This window comes from Acomys minous (assembly GCF_964271855.1).
Source record: "Acomys minous genome assembly, chromosome: 4".
Classification (NCBI taxonomy): Eukaryota; Metazoa; Chordata; class Mammalia; order Rodentia; family Muridae; genus Acomys; species Acomys minous.
In genome coordinates, this window is record NC_140486.1 from 997,050 (window position 1) to 1,016,665 (window position 19,616).

General features: G+C 39.4%; 1 protein-coding gene across 3 annotated transcripts in view; it reads right to left on the reverse strand.

Moving 5' to 3' along the window:
• RTTN (rotatin) overlaps nt 1–19,616 on the reverse strand; it is a 172,622-nt gene that overhangs the window by 133,558 nt on the left and 19,448 nt on the right. For 2 of the 3 annotated variants that reach the window (XR_014778421.1, XM_084778023.1), the window contains exons 11-16: nt 16,172–16,342; nt 6,059–6,271; nt 4,537–4,649; nt 2,743–2,869; nt 1,230–1,355; nt 718–834 (exon numbers count right to left, since the gene is read on the reverse strand). Coding sequence is in view for 2 of the 3 variants with exons in the window: in XM_084778023.1 (XP_084634149.1) it covers nt 718–834; nt 1,230–1,355; nt 2,743–2,869; nt 4,537–4,649; nt 6,059–6,271; nt 16,172–16,342 (867 nt within the window). In the remaining variant the exon portion in view is untranslated. Of the gene's footprint in view, nt 1–717; nt 835–1,229; nt 1,356–2,742; nt 2,870–4,536; nt 4,650–6,058; nt 6,272–13,308; nt 15,602–16,171; nt 16,343–19,616 lie in introns of those variants that run through there. The other variant, XM_084778024.1, reaches the window with a different exon arrangement.

Genomic DNA, 19,616 nt, shown 5'->3' on the forward strand with positions numbered 1-19,616 from the left:
TTAAAACCAAACAACCCTAGGACTGGAGAGATGATGGTTCAGCTGTAAAGAGCACTTCTGACCGAAGTTCAGTTCTCAGCACCCACCTCAGCCAGCTCATAAGTGACTATCACCCCATTTCCAGGTGACCTGACACCTCTTCCTGGTCTACATGAGTACCCACACATGCATACACTCATACAAACACATATATACACATAAATAAAACTTAATTAAGATAAGTAAAGGTTTGTGGGTCCCAGCTCTGCCTTTCCATCCAAGGGAGGTAGGAACCTAAACTTCCCTCATTCTGTCAATGCCCAGAAGGACTGCTTAAGAAAACTTTGTGCCTAGAGCTCATTAATCAAAGTATTACTCTAATTAAATGCATGCACAAATAGAATTCATGAGGCCAGCCTATTATGCAACGTCTGCCTAACAAGGACTGCTGGCTTTGCCTCAAAGCCTTTACAAAAGGTTGAGCTCTATTTTGCACAGTCAGTACTTTTTGACCTCCCACCCAGATATGTAAAGTCTACATGGGCAAATTAGCTATCCTTGTCTCAGCTTCTGGCAGGAACAAGACAGCCGCCCCCTTCCTGCTCACTTATCCCCAGTGCCTTCACAGCTCCACTTCATCTTTCTCATACTGTGCCAGCTCTGCTGTTTGCATGCTTTTTACATCACTGACAACCAGCTGAAGATAAATGTCTCATCAAAATGAACTGCACAGAGTACCTGTAGCACTGGCATGACAGGACAGAGAGATTCGATAAACTTGTTCCAGGTCAGTGCTGTCATCATCAATCGTCCCTGAAGCAGATACAACAGAATGGCCTTGGCAGCAGCATTCACCTGCAACAACAGACACGGCCACACCATGAGATGAGCCAGGAAGTCCTCTCAGCGGCACTGTTCCCCTCGCCACACACCGTCTATAGCTGGTACTGTGAGCCTTCTCCCTGACTGGTTTCTGCTGGTTTACCTGAAATAACAACTACTCTGCAGCTCCCTATGCCTAAGAGGAAATGTAAATAAAACGTTGAGCTGATTCTGTGGGATCAAGTGCATTCTAAATTTTCATTCACTCAGCTTAGCTAACATTTCCTTTTATATAAATACTATCAGAACTGAGCTAAGACATCACGTGCATATTTCTTTGTAGCTTCTCATCAAGTTGTTCAGTTCTATCAGAGCATTTCTTTGACGTGACAGAGTAATCTTTTGCCCATATTTTTAACATATTATACCTCAGTGTTGGGTTCTTGAATACCAAATGCAGAGATTTCATACAGAACTTTTGGATGAAGCAGAAAGTGAATTCCACTACAAAGTGAAGATACAGGTTTAGTGACATTATGGACACCTAAACACTCCTGTAAAATAATACAAATATTTTGAAATTAGTGAATGATTTTTCTAAGAGTCTTCTTTCTTCTATTTATAATATATTTCCAATTTTAGTTTTCACATCATTGAAAAGTTTTTTAGCTAGTTAGATTTTCTACTTAACTTAAAATCTATACAGGCTATATAATGCTCAATAAACAATCTTCATAAATAACCAAACTATCATAACCTCTAAATGTCAACAGATATAAAAGACATGACAAAACTCTAAAACCTTAAACCTGATGTGCTTAATTTGTGACTTCATTTACTGAGGCTTTAAAAAGAAAAACAAAATTCAAATAATAAAAAAGACAGAAAGAAAAAGTATTGGGGAAGAAATACATGAAGAAGCATACGAAAAAAGGAAACATTAAATCTTTTCTCAAGTATAAAAGAAAATGTTTTCCTAGAAGCTATGTAATGTGAGAGAGCAGAAGTAATCATGAATATTAACAGAATGTAACTACAGTAGGTGGAAGCACACATAATAATGAGTCATAAACCTAAACTCAATTTCTTTCATACTGCAAATTACTGTCCTTACAACTACTCACAAGTCACAAGTCAAAATACACACATGTGATCTCACATACATACCTATATGCATATATATATATATATATATTATTTTTATTTTTAACTATCATTGCCACAAAAAAGACCACTTTAAACTTTTAACAGGTAACGCTTCAGCCTTAATGTTTAAAGATAGCTATCACTTCCTTAAGATACACACAATTCCCTGAGCTTCATTTTATTCATCCATAAATGTAATAATTCCCTCTGTAAGCCTTCTATGGCCATATCCTAAATATACTACCAATATTATAGCTTTAAAATCCCCTCAGATAGGCATAGTGCCACCTGAGCACCATGGATTGAAAATCCCAGCACTGAGGATTAAAAACCTTGGTTCAGTAAAAAGGAGATTCAACTTGACTAGTCATCATTAAGGAAAAGGAAGTAAGTCTAAACTTATAACAGTAAAGATGAATTAACTGAGTAGATCTCAAATTCTTCAGATAAACGAAACACTTGGCAAAAACTTGTATAGTAGGAAACTCAATTTTAGATGCACAAAACAGTATGTTTAACTTATAAAGGCATGCAAAGACTACAGTAAACATACATTATAAAAGCACGGATGGGAGGACACCAACACCAAGAGTAGCTGTGGAACTGTAGTAGTGTTTCTAGTGATGTGAAAACAGATCAGAATTCAGAATGGCAAAGCTGCACACACTCGTTACACCTGCAGCTCCAGCTGTTAGATCTGTAGTGCAACCTTCTCAGAGCTGACTAATGACCACCACCTACCTACGGAATACAGTTCTTAGCACTAACACAAAAACAAGCAAAAGAAAACTCCACCTTTACAATCTCCAGGCAGCACTGATAAGTCTCCACCTTCACCTGTAGCATTGGGTGAGCCAGCATGTGGAGAAACACCTTCTGACTCTCTCCCTGGAGCAATGGACTGGCCTGTGCAGACTTCCAGCTGGGAAAAAGGAAAACAGCCAAGATATCGGAGGCCAACAGAGGTTTATAAAGCAGGTTGGAAGAGATCCCCTCCTGCTGCAGTTCCTTTGCATGACATATTTCCTTAATTAATGAGATTGGCATGAACTTTCCAGGCATATATATATATATGCCTGGAGAATATGCCTGCAGAATATATATATATTCTCTCTAAAGAACATAAGGAGGCCTGGTGGCACTCAGAGGAAGGATAGCAGGCTACCAAGAAGAGACTTGAGACCCTATGAGCATATACAGGGGGAGGAAGTCCCCCTCAGTCACAGTCATGGGGGAGGGGAGTAAGGGGAAAAAGGGAAAAAAGGAGGGAGGGAGGAATGGGAGGATACAAGGGATGGGATAACAATTGAGATATAATATGAATAAATTAATAAAATATATTTTTAAAAAAGAGAAGATAGAGAGAAAGAAACAAAACGGAAGCATCCTTAAAACCTCACACTTGCAGCCACGCATGGTGACACATACCTTCAAGCCCAGCACTCAAGACACAGGGGCAGGCAGATCACTAAGTCCCATCCTCGACTACATAGAAAGTTCCAGGCTAGCCAAGGCTTCTTAGTGAGAACTCATACAAAAATTAATAAATAAATAAAATTTTAATTAAAAAATCTCTGGACTTGAGCCAGTGAAATGGCTTAGAGGGTAGAGGTGCTTGTCACACAAACCTGATGACCTGAGTTCAATTCCCAGATCCTACAGAAGGAGAGAATTTATTCCCCCAAATCATCCTCGTATCTCCACACATCATGGCATGTGTACCCATATTACACACACATATACATTAATTAAAAAAAAAAAAGTTGGCACACACCTTTAATCCCAGCACTCGAGAGGCAGAGGCAGGCAGATTGCTGTGAGTTCAAGGCCAGCCTGGTCTACAAAAGGAGTCCAAGAAAGCCAAGGCTACACAGAGAGACCCTGTCTCGAAAAAACCAAAAAAATATAAAAATAAAACAAAATTCAAATTCAAAAGTTAACTGATGTTTGGCATATTGTGGAATTTATCATAGGGGTCCATTCTAATATCTCAAAATAAACTGACCAATGCATAATGCTTCCTAAAAATATGTTGAAGAAAATTAGTAATTTTATAATACTTATCAAAAAGAAATCTTAAACTTGGGGAATTATTTCTGTCTTGAGTTTAGTTTTTTGAGACTAGGTCTAACTATGCAGTAAGTGCGACTTTGAACTCCAAGTGCATCTCCTGCTTCTGTGTCCTGAGCATTGGGCCTATAAATGTGACTTAGAACCTCAGATTATTAAAGTAATAACTGTTTGAGTAGTTGACAGGGACACTACAAATGCACACAAATCCAAGAACGACTCGTTTTTCTTACAGGCACAACACTGTTAAAGTTGACTCTTGAATAAAGCAGTTAACTGGCTTCATGCAGATATACAATTTAATAGTGCAACCCATAAAGCAATTTAAACTAAAATAGGAAACATGCAAGTTCAGTTTCATTTATATTATTCCTAAGCTTATAAACCCATGTTCATGCATATTATTCCTAAATATGTATATGCATGCCACACATCCAATCCCCACACATGCACATGGACCCATGCAAATCCACACACTGTCCTATATTAATACTGTCACAGTTAAAAAGGAAACATTACATCTTTGAGCAAATGTGGATGATTTCCCTTATCAGGGGGGAATACTGATGATAGGGAAAGCTCCGCAAAGCTTGGTCCGCCAGCTCCACTAATTCTAGGAGATTCTTTTCTCCCTGCAATAAAAGAGAAAAAAAAGATAGGAAATACAATGTTCATATAGATTAAAATTCTCATAGTTAACTAAGTACTTTCAAGAAATTAAATAATTCAGAGACCCTGTTTGCATTTAAGTCCAATTTCTGAAGAATCAATCTAAAAATATCAACCTAGAGGGCAGACAGTGGGGGAAATCCTAGTGAAATGTCCCCTCAGACTGTTCATTATTTGGGGTTCCTTTGCTCATTTGTGACCTCTGTGTCGAAAAGACTAGTGTATTTTCTCACCTATGATCCTGGCAAGTTCTGGAAACAAGAAGGCACCTAAATGTACACAGACAAAAGGCTGCAGAATGCACAAAAATGGCCACTTAAAGATTCAATTGAAAATTGCAAAAGAAGAAACAGGAAGCGAGTGGCATCAAGAAGTGACAAAAAAAAAAGGGGGGGGGGGGGCAGACCAGGTAGCTCAGACCTTCATCCCAGCTGCTGAGGAGGCTGAGGCAGGAGGCCAAGCATAAGGCCCAACAGGACTACAAAACAAACTCAAGGCTACTCTGCTCAATTTACAAAAACAAACAGCAAAGTAAACAAAATGGGTTGGAGGCTCAGTTCAGCTCCAGCAGTGAAATGCTAACCTAACAAGTACAAGGCCTGAGATTCCATCCCAGTACAGGGAAAGGTGGTAAGAGAGGAAATACAGCAAAAATATGAAAAACTCATAATAAATAAGTAAAGGAAAATTATAAACACAAGGTTGACAGATACCCTCAAAAGGAGGAAGAACTGTGCACATGCCCTTCAGGACCCACTTAGACATTCTGAGGTGTTACTCATGCTTCTCTCCAAGGGACCCATCTCTGCGATCCACTGGCCTTTCAGTATAATAGGCTATGTTTCAACAGTATTTTTAAATAAGATAAGTAAAAATAATTACTGCTTAGCTATTATACTTTAAGATACCCACTATCTTACACATAATAACAAGAATATGATTATCAGCTACAAAAATAATGGGTTCTTCATAAAAACATGTAGTAACTGTCATAAAAGATAAAAACAAAAATTTATCTACAAGTATAAGCATGCACTAATGTATCTCTCATAATTCTGATCAAATCAATCATCACTCAGTTCCCACACTATGGGACATTTATCCAGGCACTGTGTAAGACATAATGGTTACCGCTTTCTGAAACCACTAATTCTATGAACATACACTATTCAGAATGCTACTGTCTCTGTGTTGCTTTAGTAAAAATTACATCCTTATTTTAATCATACTATATACACACTCAATAAAAAATATATCACATTTTTATCAAATATCAATTTACTTGTTGAATGTCTATCAGTTAGGACATTATAAGTTAGATTTTTCTAAGCACATCACCAAAAATATTTAAAAGAATTGCAAAATATTTTACCTCTTTGCCCACATCAGATAGGAAGTTACAGGTACATTCAATTGAATAAACAGTCTCTGCGGTTCGCTTATAAATGCTGTAGTTTTTAGAATCCAGCTGTTCCAAATAAGCCACAACAGCGTCATGAATCTCTGGATATTCCAAAGAAATAGGCATGTCCAAAGAGACAAGGAATAGTGCTGCTGACACGGACTCCGGCAAAAACTCACTCGCCTTGATTAAAATAAAAAAAAAGTTAATAATCTTCTAAAGTGCTTTTTTAGAAACAAACTGTATGCTCTAATATAAGTTGAGTCTCTTTCTTATTAATTCTTTATCAAAAACCTATCCTTTTCAAGACAAAACTGTACTTCCTAAAATATCACCTTATCATCTACTTCGTTGTTTTATGCAGAGCAATTTCTCTCTGCCTAGACCGTCTCAGTGCAAATATGGAAGATTGGGTACCTTCCCCCTCCGATACCCAGAGCTGCCGCTCTTGTTTACACCTCTGCTATGAGGTAAGATCTGAGCCAGCACGCTCCTGAGGACACAAACGTGTCCTCTGACATAAAGGAGCTTGCAGTGCAGGGCTCACTAACCACACATGAAACAGTACAACACTAACCCAATTCCAACGTGGTTTATTTGAGCAAATATTAAACTATGCTCTTTTTGCAAGGAAATTCAATATAATATTTCAAATAGTCCCATAAAACTTAATGGAAGACAGACTTATTCTATATATTTTATAATCAAAGTCAATGGATTTAAAACTATAACTAATTTTTAATAATTATAGCTCATGGTAAGATTCTAAGTATTAATTTTAAAAATAAAATGTAGTTTAGTCAACGTCAAAGAAAAATCATTCCACAGTCTAAATAGTATGGTTGAAATACTGTCTTTATTACTGAATTTAATCATGATTTATTTCATGGACAGCCTGTTTTAACAATAATCATCACTTTCCTGAAAGTCTAATATTAAGAGCTGGATCAGTTAAGCAACACTACCCTTAAATAGTTGTCAAATAAAGATCAAAAGATAAAGGAATCAAATTTTAAGTTAAAGCCGTGGAAAAACATAGGTGCATTAGAAAGCAGCTATTAGAGAGTCAAGAGAACCCTCACTACACACCCTCTCACCTACAGTTCACTCAACAAATATTACCTCGGCCTTCCCTCTGCCCCCATGCATGCTGGACACTGTACCACATCTTGGAAACACAGCAGAAGCAAAACAAAATCTCTCCCGATGAAGCTGACATTCCACAGAAGGAGACAGAGAGTAAGTAATGCATTCACAGATGTCAGATGTGACTGGGAGTACTAATAAAAAAAACTAAACCAGGATCGGAAAGAGAGAGACAAGTGATGTGGAACAGGTGGGGGTGCGACTGCTCTGAAGCAGTGTATCGCTCTGTAAGTGACACTGGAGTATCCTAGTTTGCTTTCTATTCCTCTGATAAACACCATAACCAAATCCAAGTGAGGGAGGGTTAGGGTTTACTTGGATTACTAATTACAAACTATCACCGAAGAAAACCCAGGCAGGGACTTGAGGTAAGAATCTGATGCCAGGAACTGAACCTGAGATGACAGAGAAATACTGTGTACTGACTTGTTTTCCATAGCTTGCTCAGTTTCCTTAAGTACAGCTCAGGACTAGCTGCCCCAAAACAGGCATGGTCCACTTTGCGCGGGGCTCTCCCACAACAATCACCTTCAAGAAAATGCTAATCTGGTGGAGGCGGTTCTTCAACTAAGGCTCTCTCCTCCCAGATGCTCCTACACAGTAAGTAGCCTGCACCAGTCATGAAACAAAGACATCAAAAGGGGAAACAAGCTCCAAGTAGGCCGTTACAGATAGTGCTTAGGGATGGAGATGAACCAGATCAATTAAGGATTTGATCTTCCTTAAGGATTTGCACCCAGATGGAACCCCTGACAGGATGCAAGCAAGTATTGAGACTGCAGTGAACACAGAGTAAAAGTCAAAGGTTGAAAACAGAGAGACCAATGAAGAGCTTACTGCGATAGCACAGACCAAACAGGACACTGGGTTCAACTCAGGCACTTCACATTGGAGAAACGCTACTTAACGACTGGACCTTTTAAATGAATATACTCTTTACTGAAATAACAAGGTCTATAGGGAGAAAACACTTATGAAGCAAAGAAGTAGGTCTGAGGTGGGGAGTTGGAGAGACCACTACCCACGTGAGAGCACTGAAGGGACACTAGAGACACAGAACATATGTATGATATGAACTATATATGTGCACGCTTGCCTGGAAATGTAAATCTTAGAACTATAAACAAGTATATCATATCTAAAGATCACATAAGGGAGGATGTTCTATGAGGTCAGTCTCCTAAAGAAGAAAGAATAAGGAAGATAAAAACCAGTAAAGGAGAATTGAACACACTGTGCCCAAATAATATAACCTAGAGGGTCTAACTCCACAGTAACTACATTTCTGTTTAAAAGAGTAGTGCCTAACTCTATTGAGAAAAATAATAGCTGGGTCTGAATTCAGCATTAAGCAGAGAACAGAGTACAGAGTACTTGATGAATATGCATTTCTTTCCTTTTCCCCTTTTCCCTCAAAGAGGAACTCTGACATTTTCACTCTGCATATTCGTATCGGAAACTGTTATATCAACATCTCTAAACACTGTGAAAAGATCCTAAATTTAATTTTGCAAGGCACAGCATTACCTAAGAGCCTGTTAGAAAAGGGACCTCCAGTTTAGAGATGCAGCTCAGTAGCACAGTGCAAGCCCAAGGCCCTGTGTCCCCAGCAACAGCAGGTGTGGAGGACAAGAAAGCCTGCCCTTGGGGCCCTACCCTAATGAGTCAGAATATGAAAGATAGGATTAGCAAGATCGCTAGGAGGTATTTGCACATCATACTTCAAAATGCCCCACTCTGATTCATGCAGTCAGCAGCATCAATGAGACCTTACACACATCATTAAAGGCCAAAAGACCTGGTGTAGGAAGTCCTCTTCACTTTTACCTCTGCTTGCAAGCTGAGAAGAATACAAGTACATTCCTAAAATACACTTGGATCTTAGATTCTTCTACTTCTGATTCAGGGCCAGTATTTTCAGTCGCACCCCCCGCCCACCCTCCTCCCCCCCCCCCGCCCTCCCTCCCCCCACCCCCCTGCGCCAAATATTTTTTCAAGTGAAATAACCTTCATTTTATTTCCCAATCTAGTTCAACTAAAATACTCTTTCACAAGATTATTAATATCTTAACAAAGTATGAATACTCTAATAAAGTCACTATCAATCAAAAAATATCAACTTAAAAGGAAAACCACTGTGAACACGGCTCAAATTCCCCTCCAGTTGTTAGTGACTCCTCACAGGCAGGGGGCAGCAAAACCTCATGTTTGTAAAGGAGAGAAATGAGTGATGGAGGAAGGCATTTGTGTTTAGATGCCATTTAAAGTACTGGGCTAATTAGAGCAACTATAACCAAGTAACCTATAAATACATTAACTATAATTTCCTGCAATGTCCAAAACTGATCTAGTGAACTTGTAAGTTAAAAATGTACTATGAAAAATTACAAATATGATTTGTCTTCAGAAAAACAAAGAAAAAAACAATGGCAATGTTGTATATCTTAAATATTATTAGAAAATAGAATCAAAACTATATTCTCCACAAGATTCTAGGAACAAAACTAAAAATGGTTAATAACTAAGGCTAACAAAAAGGCACAGAAAGCAATTTTCTAGTTGTCATGGTCTCCTATGCCGTCTGTGGTGATATGTTTTTTCTGAAACTATCTCTTGACTTCAAAGAATGTAAACTTTTCAAGGCCTTGCCATCACACTTATCATGTAAGACTGTGTGCTTCACTTGCTGCCCTACTATGCACTCAGCCAGACTTGAACAAGTCACCAAGCATATTATGCCCTGCACTTTCCATGTTCTCGTCTTTTACAAGCTAAGTGCAGTCTGAGTCCTAAGTTACACACTCTTGTATGCTCCTAACCCATAATAATGTGTTGTGTTGTGGTAATCATTTGATGAAAGCACACAGTAGGTTGAAAGCAACCTTAAAATAAATATTCACTATAAATATTAAAAGCAACCTGTGGATATAGCTTGATAACTGTTTGCACTACTGAGTGCTATTCGGGGTCAGTAACTTACTCTCTTATAAAGAATTCTTATTCCTAGCCCATGCTGTTTCCTGCACTGCTCAATAAATACAGAGAAAAGCTCTTTGTTAGGATAGGCATAACAAACATCAGACACAGACACACGGGCATCTGACACAGGCACAGGCACAACTATAGGCAACAGACACAGACACACAGACATCTGACACAGGCACAACCATAGGCAACACACACAGACACACGCAACAGACAGAGGATAGACCAGCAGCTACAAACCACAAGTAGGCAAGAGCACAGAAAGACAAGAGGAGAATTAAAATTTGGACTCACACTTGGTTAAACTAATCCAAGAGGATGTTGCTTTGTTTTCATTTCCAAATGGTCTATTAATGCATATTGGTGCCCTCTAAGATTATCTTTAATGCATTAACTGACACACCTTCATTAAAATAGGCTACATTTTTTTTATAAAAGCTACACTATAGAATACCTGAATATGAATGATGTGTGAGATTTTACCATTAACAGTCAAACTCAGAGATGTAACTGTACATTTAAAAATATAGTCAGAGTGACTGAGACGGCTTAGTATGTAAAGGCACCTGCCACCATGCCTGTCCACCTGAGCTCAGTCCTCAGGACCCACAATAGCACAGAGAGCCACTGCCCACAAGTAATAGTCTGACCCACCATGGCACATGTATCCAGAGACCCATATTTGACCATGTCCCCTGGATGGGGAGACCTGGTGACACTCAGAGGAAGGATAGCAGGCTACCAAGAAGAGACTTGATACCCTATGAGCATATACAGGGGGAGGTAATCCCCCTCAGTCACAGTCATAGGGGAGGGGAGTAAGGGGAAAAAGGGAAAAAAGGAGGGAGGGAGGAATGGGAGGATACAAGGGATGGGAAAACCATTGAGATGTAATAAGAATAAATTAATAAAATATATTTAAAAATAAATAAATAAATGTTAAAAAGTAAAACAGATATACAAAAATATGTACTCAATAAGATTTGTAAATCATATTTATATCTATGAGAACCCATTTAATAGATATGCATAAGGCAAAATATTTTGCAATAAAAATTAACAAGTTGCTTAAACAAGCAGCAGCAGTGATAAAGCTCAAAAGACAAGAAGTTGAGAAGACTCCACAGTTCCATTAAATGATCTTCAAAGCAGACAAAGTGGTCTGCAGAGAGAGGCCTGGAGGCGTTTATTGAGAGGGTAAGGGGAGGAATGGGCAGGGAGAGGCCGTGACAAAATGGTAACGCTCTGTCTCTTCAAGTAGTGGTCCCTAGGTTGAAATGCATCCAACTGCATATTTCCTGAATATATGTAACAGGAAGTTACCCCAAAGCCCTTATAGACTATGGTTTTGACTATCAATTTTTAAGTGTTTAAATGGCCTAACTAAGCTATTACTGAACTACTACATAATTTCATAAGCAATGTTTAGCCATAAGCAGAAGAAATGCTGGCTCTAAGCACCTCCAACTCTTTCCAATTTCTCAAACATATTCCTTTTTAATAATTTTCCCACATATAAGATCACAATTATATTTTCCATGTTCAACTTATTTCACCTGTTCTCTAGTAAAGATGGTAAAGTGTGTAGACTTGCAAGATATTTAATAAAAACGTGTGCTAAATGCTTACTTTGATCCAGTAATGCAAAATAGACTTAATCCAAACAGGAGTAAATATGCAAAGACACTTGGCATAGGGTTACTCCTTACATCATTTAAAAAAAAATCCTAAATTTAATTTCCTGAAGAATGCCTTTAAAATTCATGAAACATTTTTGTGGTGAAATATTAGTATCCATTAAATTTTATGAAGTGCCTAATTAAGTAGAAAATATATACTATATAATAAAGATCCATAAATGCATAATTTTATATATAATTTCAATTTGAGTATAAAGGAAAACCTCAAGTAATTTAAAATCATCAATAAATTTTTATTATTTTGTATATTAAAATTCTATAAGAGATTATTTCATATTCTGAAAAAAAAAACCCTAAACTTTACAAAGAAAGAATTACATAAAATAGAAAAGTAGATTTTATAAAAGCACTGAAGACTGGAAGAGAAGAAAGCTTAGTAACATCAAGGGTGGAAAAGTAGCTTTGTAAAGGAATGTGTCAATGACCTAAAGAACTTTGAAAAGACATACTAACGCCTGGACTCACAGAATTAGCTCAAACCGTCAACATAGCTTAGATACAAAAACAAATAGCTGAGTATCAAATATTAACCATACAAATCATTTATGTTTTTAAGATTTTATTTTTATTTACGTGTCACATGTGGATGCCCACAAAGTCTCATATCCTTTGAGCTAAGGTTACAGGTGCTTGTGAGCTGGGAAGTGAACCCAGGCCCCCTGCAGAAGCACTAGGTCTTAAACCCTGAGCCGCCTCTCTAGCCTGCAAGTACCAGGACAGTTCATACCACCAAACACACATTTCCTAAGAGTCTCCTGATAAGCAGACAAAATAAAATATCAAGTAATTATACTGCTGGAAAAAGGAGGCAACCAAAGAACGCCAGCAAGATACACTTGTGCCGTTAGGAAAAACCCACTGCAGTTATTAAGCTAGAGTATGCAACTGAGAGTACAGCATGTGTAAAAAATAGAATACTAAGAAACCAACGTGACCAACACCTGGGTGCGAAGGCACTGCTCATCTATTTTGAAAAGTCAAAGCAGGAGAAAGTCAATGGCATTGCTGTATGATAAGCGGGATGTAATTTGTGCACAGCTGGGAACGATGTATTCCAGGGGCCGACGACGGACTCTGCCCAGCTGTACAGAAGCAGTAGCTGACCTGCCCGGGAGTGACACGCATCGAGAGCTACGCTACTCACTTGCAGAGATGAGAGCGTAAGTGTATCTGTAATGACACCCTTTCATTTAAATGGCCCAGCAATTACACAGGTATGCGTATGTGTATGTCTGTTGTCTGTACACATGAGGGATTTATATGTTTTGCTACATGCTTAGTAAAAGTAAAATAATAAGGTAAAATGAGTTAGAACTGAAGACATGACTGCCCTCCATGTGACCCCTAGTTTATCAAGTGATGAAGTCAGGAGCTGAGGACATGGCTCACCGGTCAAGAGCTTGTTCTTGCAGAGGACCCAGGTTCAATTCCTGACATCAGCTCCTGGCAGCTCATAACCACCTGTAGCTCCTAGTCCAGGGAAGCCGATGCCCTCTGCTGCCCTCCACAGGGACCAGGTGCACAATGCAGATAAAACACTCACACATAAAATTAATCCTTTTTTATTAATGAAACCAGGCAAGTCAAGAATGTAAATGCATATATTGGATAATAGCAAGCTTTAGACAAGATTAAGTTCCATGAGACCAATTCTTACTTAGTTCTCTATCCAGTCTCCAACACTACTAACCAACTACAGGAATAAACTAAATGCTGATTAGGTAAACAAATGACGGAATATGCATGCGAGTGCCGAGACCTAGAACGCATTTAACATGCGAAAATAAAAATCCCTTTCTATCAAATGATTTTGCCAAAATTGTTCAAGGTGCTGGTCACTTTCTACATCTCTCTTAAAATTACTATACTGCGGGCAGCCAGGGAAGCCACGAGTTGCTGTGTAAGGCAGGGAGGACATCCTGAGTGACGGGCGTGGTTTACAGGGCACAGCCATGTCCAGGACCTCATTGATCACACTATGGAAACGGCAATTCTTCCCCAGTCGGGATCAGGGAGCTGGCAAATCCTTCTTCTGATCCAACTATGCATATTTAGGAAAGATTGACCAGTATGCAGAAACTAGCACCCACAGCTTCCTCTTAGATCACTACAGGCTGAGACCACCCCCCACCCCAGAGAGACCTCCTACCCTGACTAGCTAAAGATCCTTCCTTGTTCAGCCATATACAGAAGCCTGCTTCCTCGCACTGAATTTCCTGGTGGCACTTGGTGTCAGTGTCTCCATCACAAACAGCTGATCTTACATGTGTCTGTGTGTCTTGTCCTATCTTTATTCTTTTGTCAACCCAATCAGGTTTCCAGGACCAAATTGTGCAGGTCCAAGAGAAGTATGCAAAGAAAGAGAAAGAGGAAGAGATGGGTGGAGGGGGGAAGAGGAAGAGGGAGAGAGAAAAGGAAGTGCATGTCTCGGTGCTAGGTGTAAAACACAGATAAGCAGAACCCAGAAAGAAGCAGTTATGCTGGACTTTCAAGTTATGTTTTGGTACTCTAAAGGAGATTTTGTTGGCAGGGTTGTCCTTGTTAACAGCCTGTCATCTCCCTAACTGTCAGAATTCTTTACGTTTTCAGAGTTCCAAAGTTTGGGTTTGGCATAGCAGGTCACACTGAGATAGTTCGTGGGCTTCCAGCTAGCCTGCCCAGATCTTTGTTTAGGCCTTCCCTTCCCCAGGGGTAGAAGTGCTTGGGGGCAGAGGGATCTCTTGTGCTTGGCAAGCTGGTCTTGACCTTGAGCTAAAGCAGGACAACCCAGCCTCCTCCCCACCATAGGATTCCAGCACCCTTGCCAAGAGGTTAGGGTCCCAGGAGGCAGACACCTTCTTAGGTGGGGACTCCTTCATAGCAGATTATTGTCCACTACAGAGCAGGCTGGGCGCCACCTCAGGAAATGGCTCTGCTCCTTCCTCTTGGTGGACAAGGCCAGCAGCAGCTCTTATAAGCAACCCTGAGAAGAGGTGGTGGAAGGGAAGGATCTAACTGGCTTTCAAGTTGTTCTAGTTTTTAAGCAAGGTAACCTAAACCATCCAGGCCAGAGGCCACCATGTTTTCTCTCCTTAACCAGGTTTTAGAGATCACACTAAACTGCCACTGAGCCAGTCAAGCTGCATCGGAAGCATTTAAGAAACAAAAAGGAGGGCGCTGTGAGGAGTGGAGGAAGCCTTGGGTGACTGTGTGAGGGGCAGACGACTTCCTTAGTGAATGCACACTACTGACATGGACATAGGCATGTCTAGCACCCCAGTGCCTCAGCCACACTGAGAACGGCAAAGCCTGTCTCAGCTCAGACTCAGAGGGAATTTGCAAAGCCTTCCTCTAATCCGTGTGCCATGTATGCAAAAATTATCAAGCATAGCTTCCTCTTCCACTAAGCCTGCAACCTAAGACTGCTTCCTATATAAAGTTCTCAGTTGTTGGATTGTCTAGGAAGGATTACAAGATGTGACTTTGTGGGAGGAGGCATGTCACTGGGGGTGGGATGCAAGGTTTAAACTGCCATGCAAGGCCTAGATCAGTCTCTCCTTCCTCCCTCTCTCTCTCTCTCTCTCTCTCTCTCTCTCTCTCTCTCTCTCTCTCTCTCTCGTAGATTAGATTAGACATAAGTTCTTAGCTACTGCTCCATTGCCATATCTGCCACCTCCATGCCTACATGCCTGCCGTGTCATGCCTGCTGCCATGCCTGCATGCCTGCCGTGTCATGCCTGCTGCCGTGCCTGCATGCCTGCCGTGTCATGCCTGCTGCCGTGCCTGCATGCCTGCCATCCCTACTGGCTGCCATGCTCTCCACCATGGCATTTATGGACTCACCCTCTGAAACTGTAAGCAAGCCCTGAGTTAAATGCTTTCTTGTATAAGCTACCTTGGTCATGATGTCTCTTCATAACAATAGAACACCAACTAAGACAGAGACTTCCTTCCAAAATTAGCAAACCCTGCATCCTTGTTCAGCTGTATACAATAAGCCCACCTCCTCGGTACAGATGTAGTTTCCAGGTTGTGCCTCCATCAGAGAAAATGGCCCACCTGACCCCAGTTTTCTGTGTGGGTCTGTGTGTCTGTCCTTTCTTCATTCTTTCATCACCCTAGTCAGGTGTCCAGAGTCAAGCCATGTAGCACGCAGGGCTATATACCACATATATTTTGTAAATATTCTAAATAGAACACACCTCCACCCCATTAAATAGCCACTTACTTACACTTTCCAGTACATTTTAATCAGCCAGCCTCTGTCCCTTACCTTTTCCACAGGGAGAAGGATTTGCAGCAGGCGAACTGTGAACAGTGCAATGCTGACAAAGGCCATCCTATGGTGCACTAGTAGAGCCTCTGCTTGCTCCAAGCTAAAGCTGGTTTTACGGTAACACACGGTATCTCCAAGGGACCCCAATATGTGGAGCAGTTTCTCTTTCTGGGAACATTAAACAAGATAAAACAACCAACTTTGTATGTAAATATACAAATGTCATGGAGAACAAATAAAATATTATTGTTAAAATAGTCACTGGCAAACCAACATGAAAATGTATTCCACTAATCAAAGATAACCCACATCCGACAATAAAAAGTAAAAAGGATGACACTGCACTGACACTGTAAAGAAAAGCTATAAGTTCTAGAGTATTTAATGAGAAGATCCAAGTAATATAACAAAAACAATAAAACACAAAAGCTTAAAGGGTTATAAGCTCATCCCAGTTGCCACTGTCACCTTAATATGTGCTGAAAACAATGGCAGGTAGAATGGGGGAGAGGAAGTAATTTAACAGATAATCTTCTCACATTGATTCAAATGTATTAAATAATAAAATAGAAGCCAACTGACTAAAAACATTGCCAAAATATGTCAACTTTCTTTCTAAGTAGTAAGGTTGTTTCAAGAGGAAACTATTTTACCATTATAAATTTCCATGTAACTTACTACTTAACAAGGATATTGCATCTTTTATAGTAAAAGGTAATTATATAAAGAGAATCATAAAGTCATGACGATATAGACCAAAATATACTCCCCTAGTATACTGACATGCTCTCTAAACTGCCGGGTTCATAAGAGGACAGCTTCTGTGAGACGGTAGAACAGAGCAATGACAGAGCGCACTGGAGGTCTTACTCCCAACACTGTGTACAGAAGGACTGAAATGCAAAGACCTGCAGACAGAGAACACCGTTCACTCACTGCGAGTTACTTCGGATTTTAGAAGCAATGATTCACGAAGGCCAACGCGCCACTGGTCAGTGAGCAACAATGACAGCAGTGACGCAGAGATCGAAAAGGAACAAAAGGAAGGACAGAAGGAGTTGGAACTCATCTGAAAGGAACACGTGTCTCCCAGCTCCGGGACCTGACTGCCATGTGGTATGAGGAAAAACATGGACCTCATTGTATATGCAACGTAGAATGTGGTACTCCAGGAAAATATAATTTTGGCAAGCTCTTAGCAGTAAATTTTCTGTTTTAGCAACAATAAGTTTTTTCATATTTACTTCAAATGAATAAAAATATTCAATTCTAGAGAAGATCCATTACACTGTGCTGAACAAAACTGAGTTACAGAATATTAGATATTACTCAACTATTTAAAGCTGTCTAAAAAATATGATTATACATCCTCAAGTCTTCATTTCTAAATTGATAACAATTTAATTGTCTCTCAATGCCTTTGCAATACTTTAACTTTCATCTTAAAAGTTTGTCATAGTAGGAACATAAAGAAATTTCAGTTGTTTGCTTCTTTTAATATAACATTAAAGAAAATAGCCTTACCAAGGAGGTATTTATTCTTAAGTAAATCACATATAATTTCAAGTACTGATAGTTGACTTAGCATTTCTTACAAATCAATTCGTACTTATATAACAGATTTAACCTTTACAGTAAAAAGAATTTCACTGAGTCACCAAAAAGCAGCAGCCAAAAGGAAAAAGTGAATGACTTTCAGAAATAAATGTTCTAGACAAGAATCTTCAAGTTAATTTAAGAAACAACTGAAAATCCATTCTTCATATTTCTAAGGATAAAATCTCTTGCTATAAACCGTGTGTGTGTGTGTGTGTGTGTGTGTGTGTGTGTGTGTGTGTGTGTCTATATGTATAAAATCTCTTCCTTTTTGAAAAGTTTTTTTTTTAATCCAAAATGAAGAATTATTTTTCAGGGACTAGGGATGCAATTCAGTTGGTTGTATTCTGCTCAGCACGCAAGAAGCTCTAAACTTTCATGCCTTATCAAGGTAGCTCATGCTAATAATCCCAGGATTCAGGAAATGGAGGCAAGAGGATCAGAAGTTCAAGATCATCTGGCTACACAGCAAACTAGAGGCCAGCCTGGGACACATGAGACTCTGTCTCAAAGGCAGAAAACAGACAAACGAAAAGTATTATCAGAAATTGAAGAGCTTGAAAACATATTATACCTCTTATATGTCATGTATCTCTTCAAGACACATGTACCACTAAAAAAAATAATGCTGTGGATTGGCATTTACATACATGGCACAGCTAGAGTTAGAAACTTAATGGCCTCCAAGGTCTAAGTGTTAAAGGCTTGGTCTCCAGGGTGAAGCTATCAGGAGGTAGAACCCGGCGGAAGGACCTTAGCCTCTTCTCCTTTCTTTGTGCTTCTTGGCTGCGAGGTGCGCAGATTGGCATCATTCACAGACCATCACTGTTATCACACAAACCTGAAATCCAAAGCCACTGGGCCCACTTAGTCTTAAACTGTAAGCTCAACACTGTGAGTCAAAATAAACTGTTTCCCTTGACAATTCATCATAGCATCAGAAAGCTAACTAATGCACGAGTATTTATTATGTAAATATGTGCAGTATCTATATTTTAGTTGTGTCTTTATGTTCTGACTTCTATTCCTAAGGATTACTAACAGCTCATTTTCTAACAGCCAAAACAGGAAAACATGCAAGGCCCTAGGTTTTATCCCCAACACTCACAAAACACTGAACAAGTTATCTTAAAAGCAATATATATTTTATATTGTAATACTTTCCTAGCTAGATAAACAAAAAGAAAAGTAAACAAAGAGAACTTGACATAAACAAGATAGATAATATTCTTTCAAAGAAAATGTTTATCAGATAATTTGAAAATAAAACAAAAGAGACAAAGGAATTACATTACAATGAAATGTTGAAAAAGTTATCATTTGTAATTATATAAGGATACACTGAAGGCTGAGGATGTACCTCAGGAGTAAAATTCTTGTGTAACAACAGATCCTGGGTTCAATCTCTAGCAGAAAAATAACAACCAAACTTTGGCAGTATACAGATCTTCTAATACAATGTTCCTGAAGCTATTGTGTACTTCTGAAATTATCTACCAAATAAAACACAGAGTGGGAGGCAAAGCATCTGCCCTAGTTTGTTTTCTTTGCTGTGATAAATCACTGACCAAACAGCTTGGGGGAAGAAGGAGTTTATTTGGCTTATACCTCCTTTTCACAGTCTATCACTGTGGGAAGTCAGCCAGGAACTCAAGCAGGAAGCTAGAGACAGGAACTCAAGTACAGACCACAGAGGAACTCAGCTGACATGCTTGCTTCCTCTGACTTGCTCAGCTGTTTTTCTTATACAGCCCAGGTCCACTGGACAGCACTGCCCACAGTGTGCTGGGCTCTCCTCCATTAATTATTAACTAAGAAAATCCCCTAAGACAGGAGCTCCACAAGA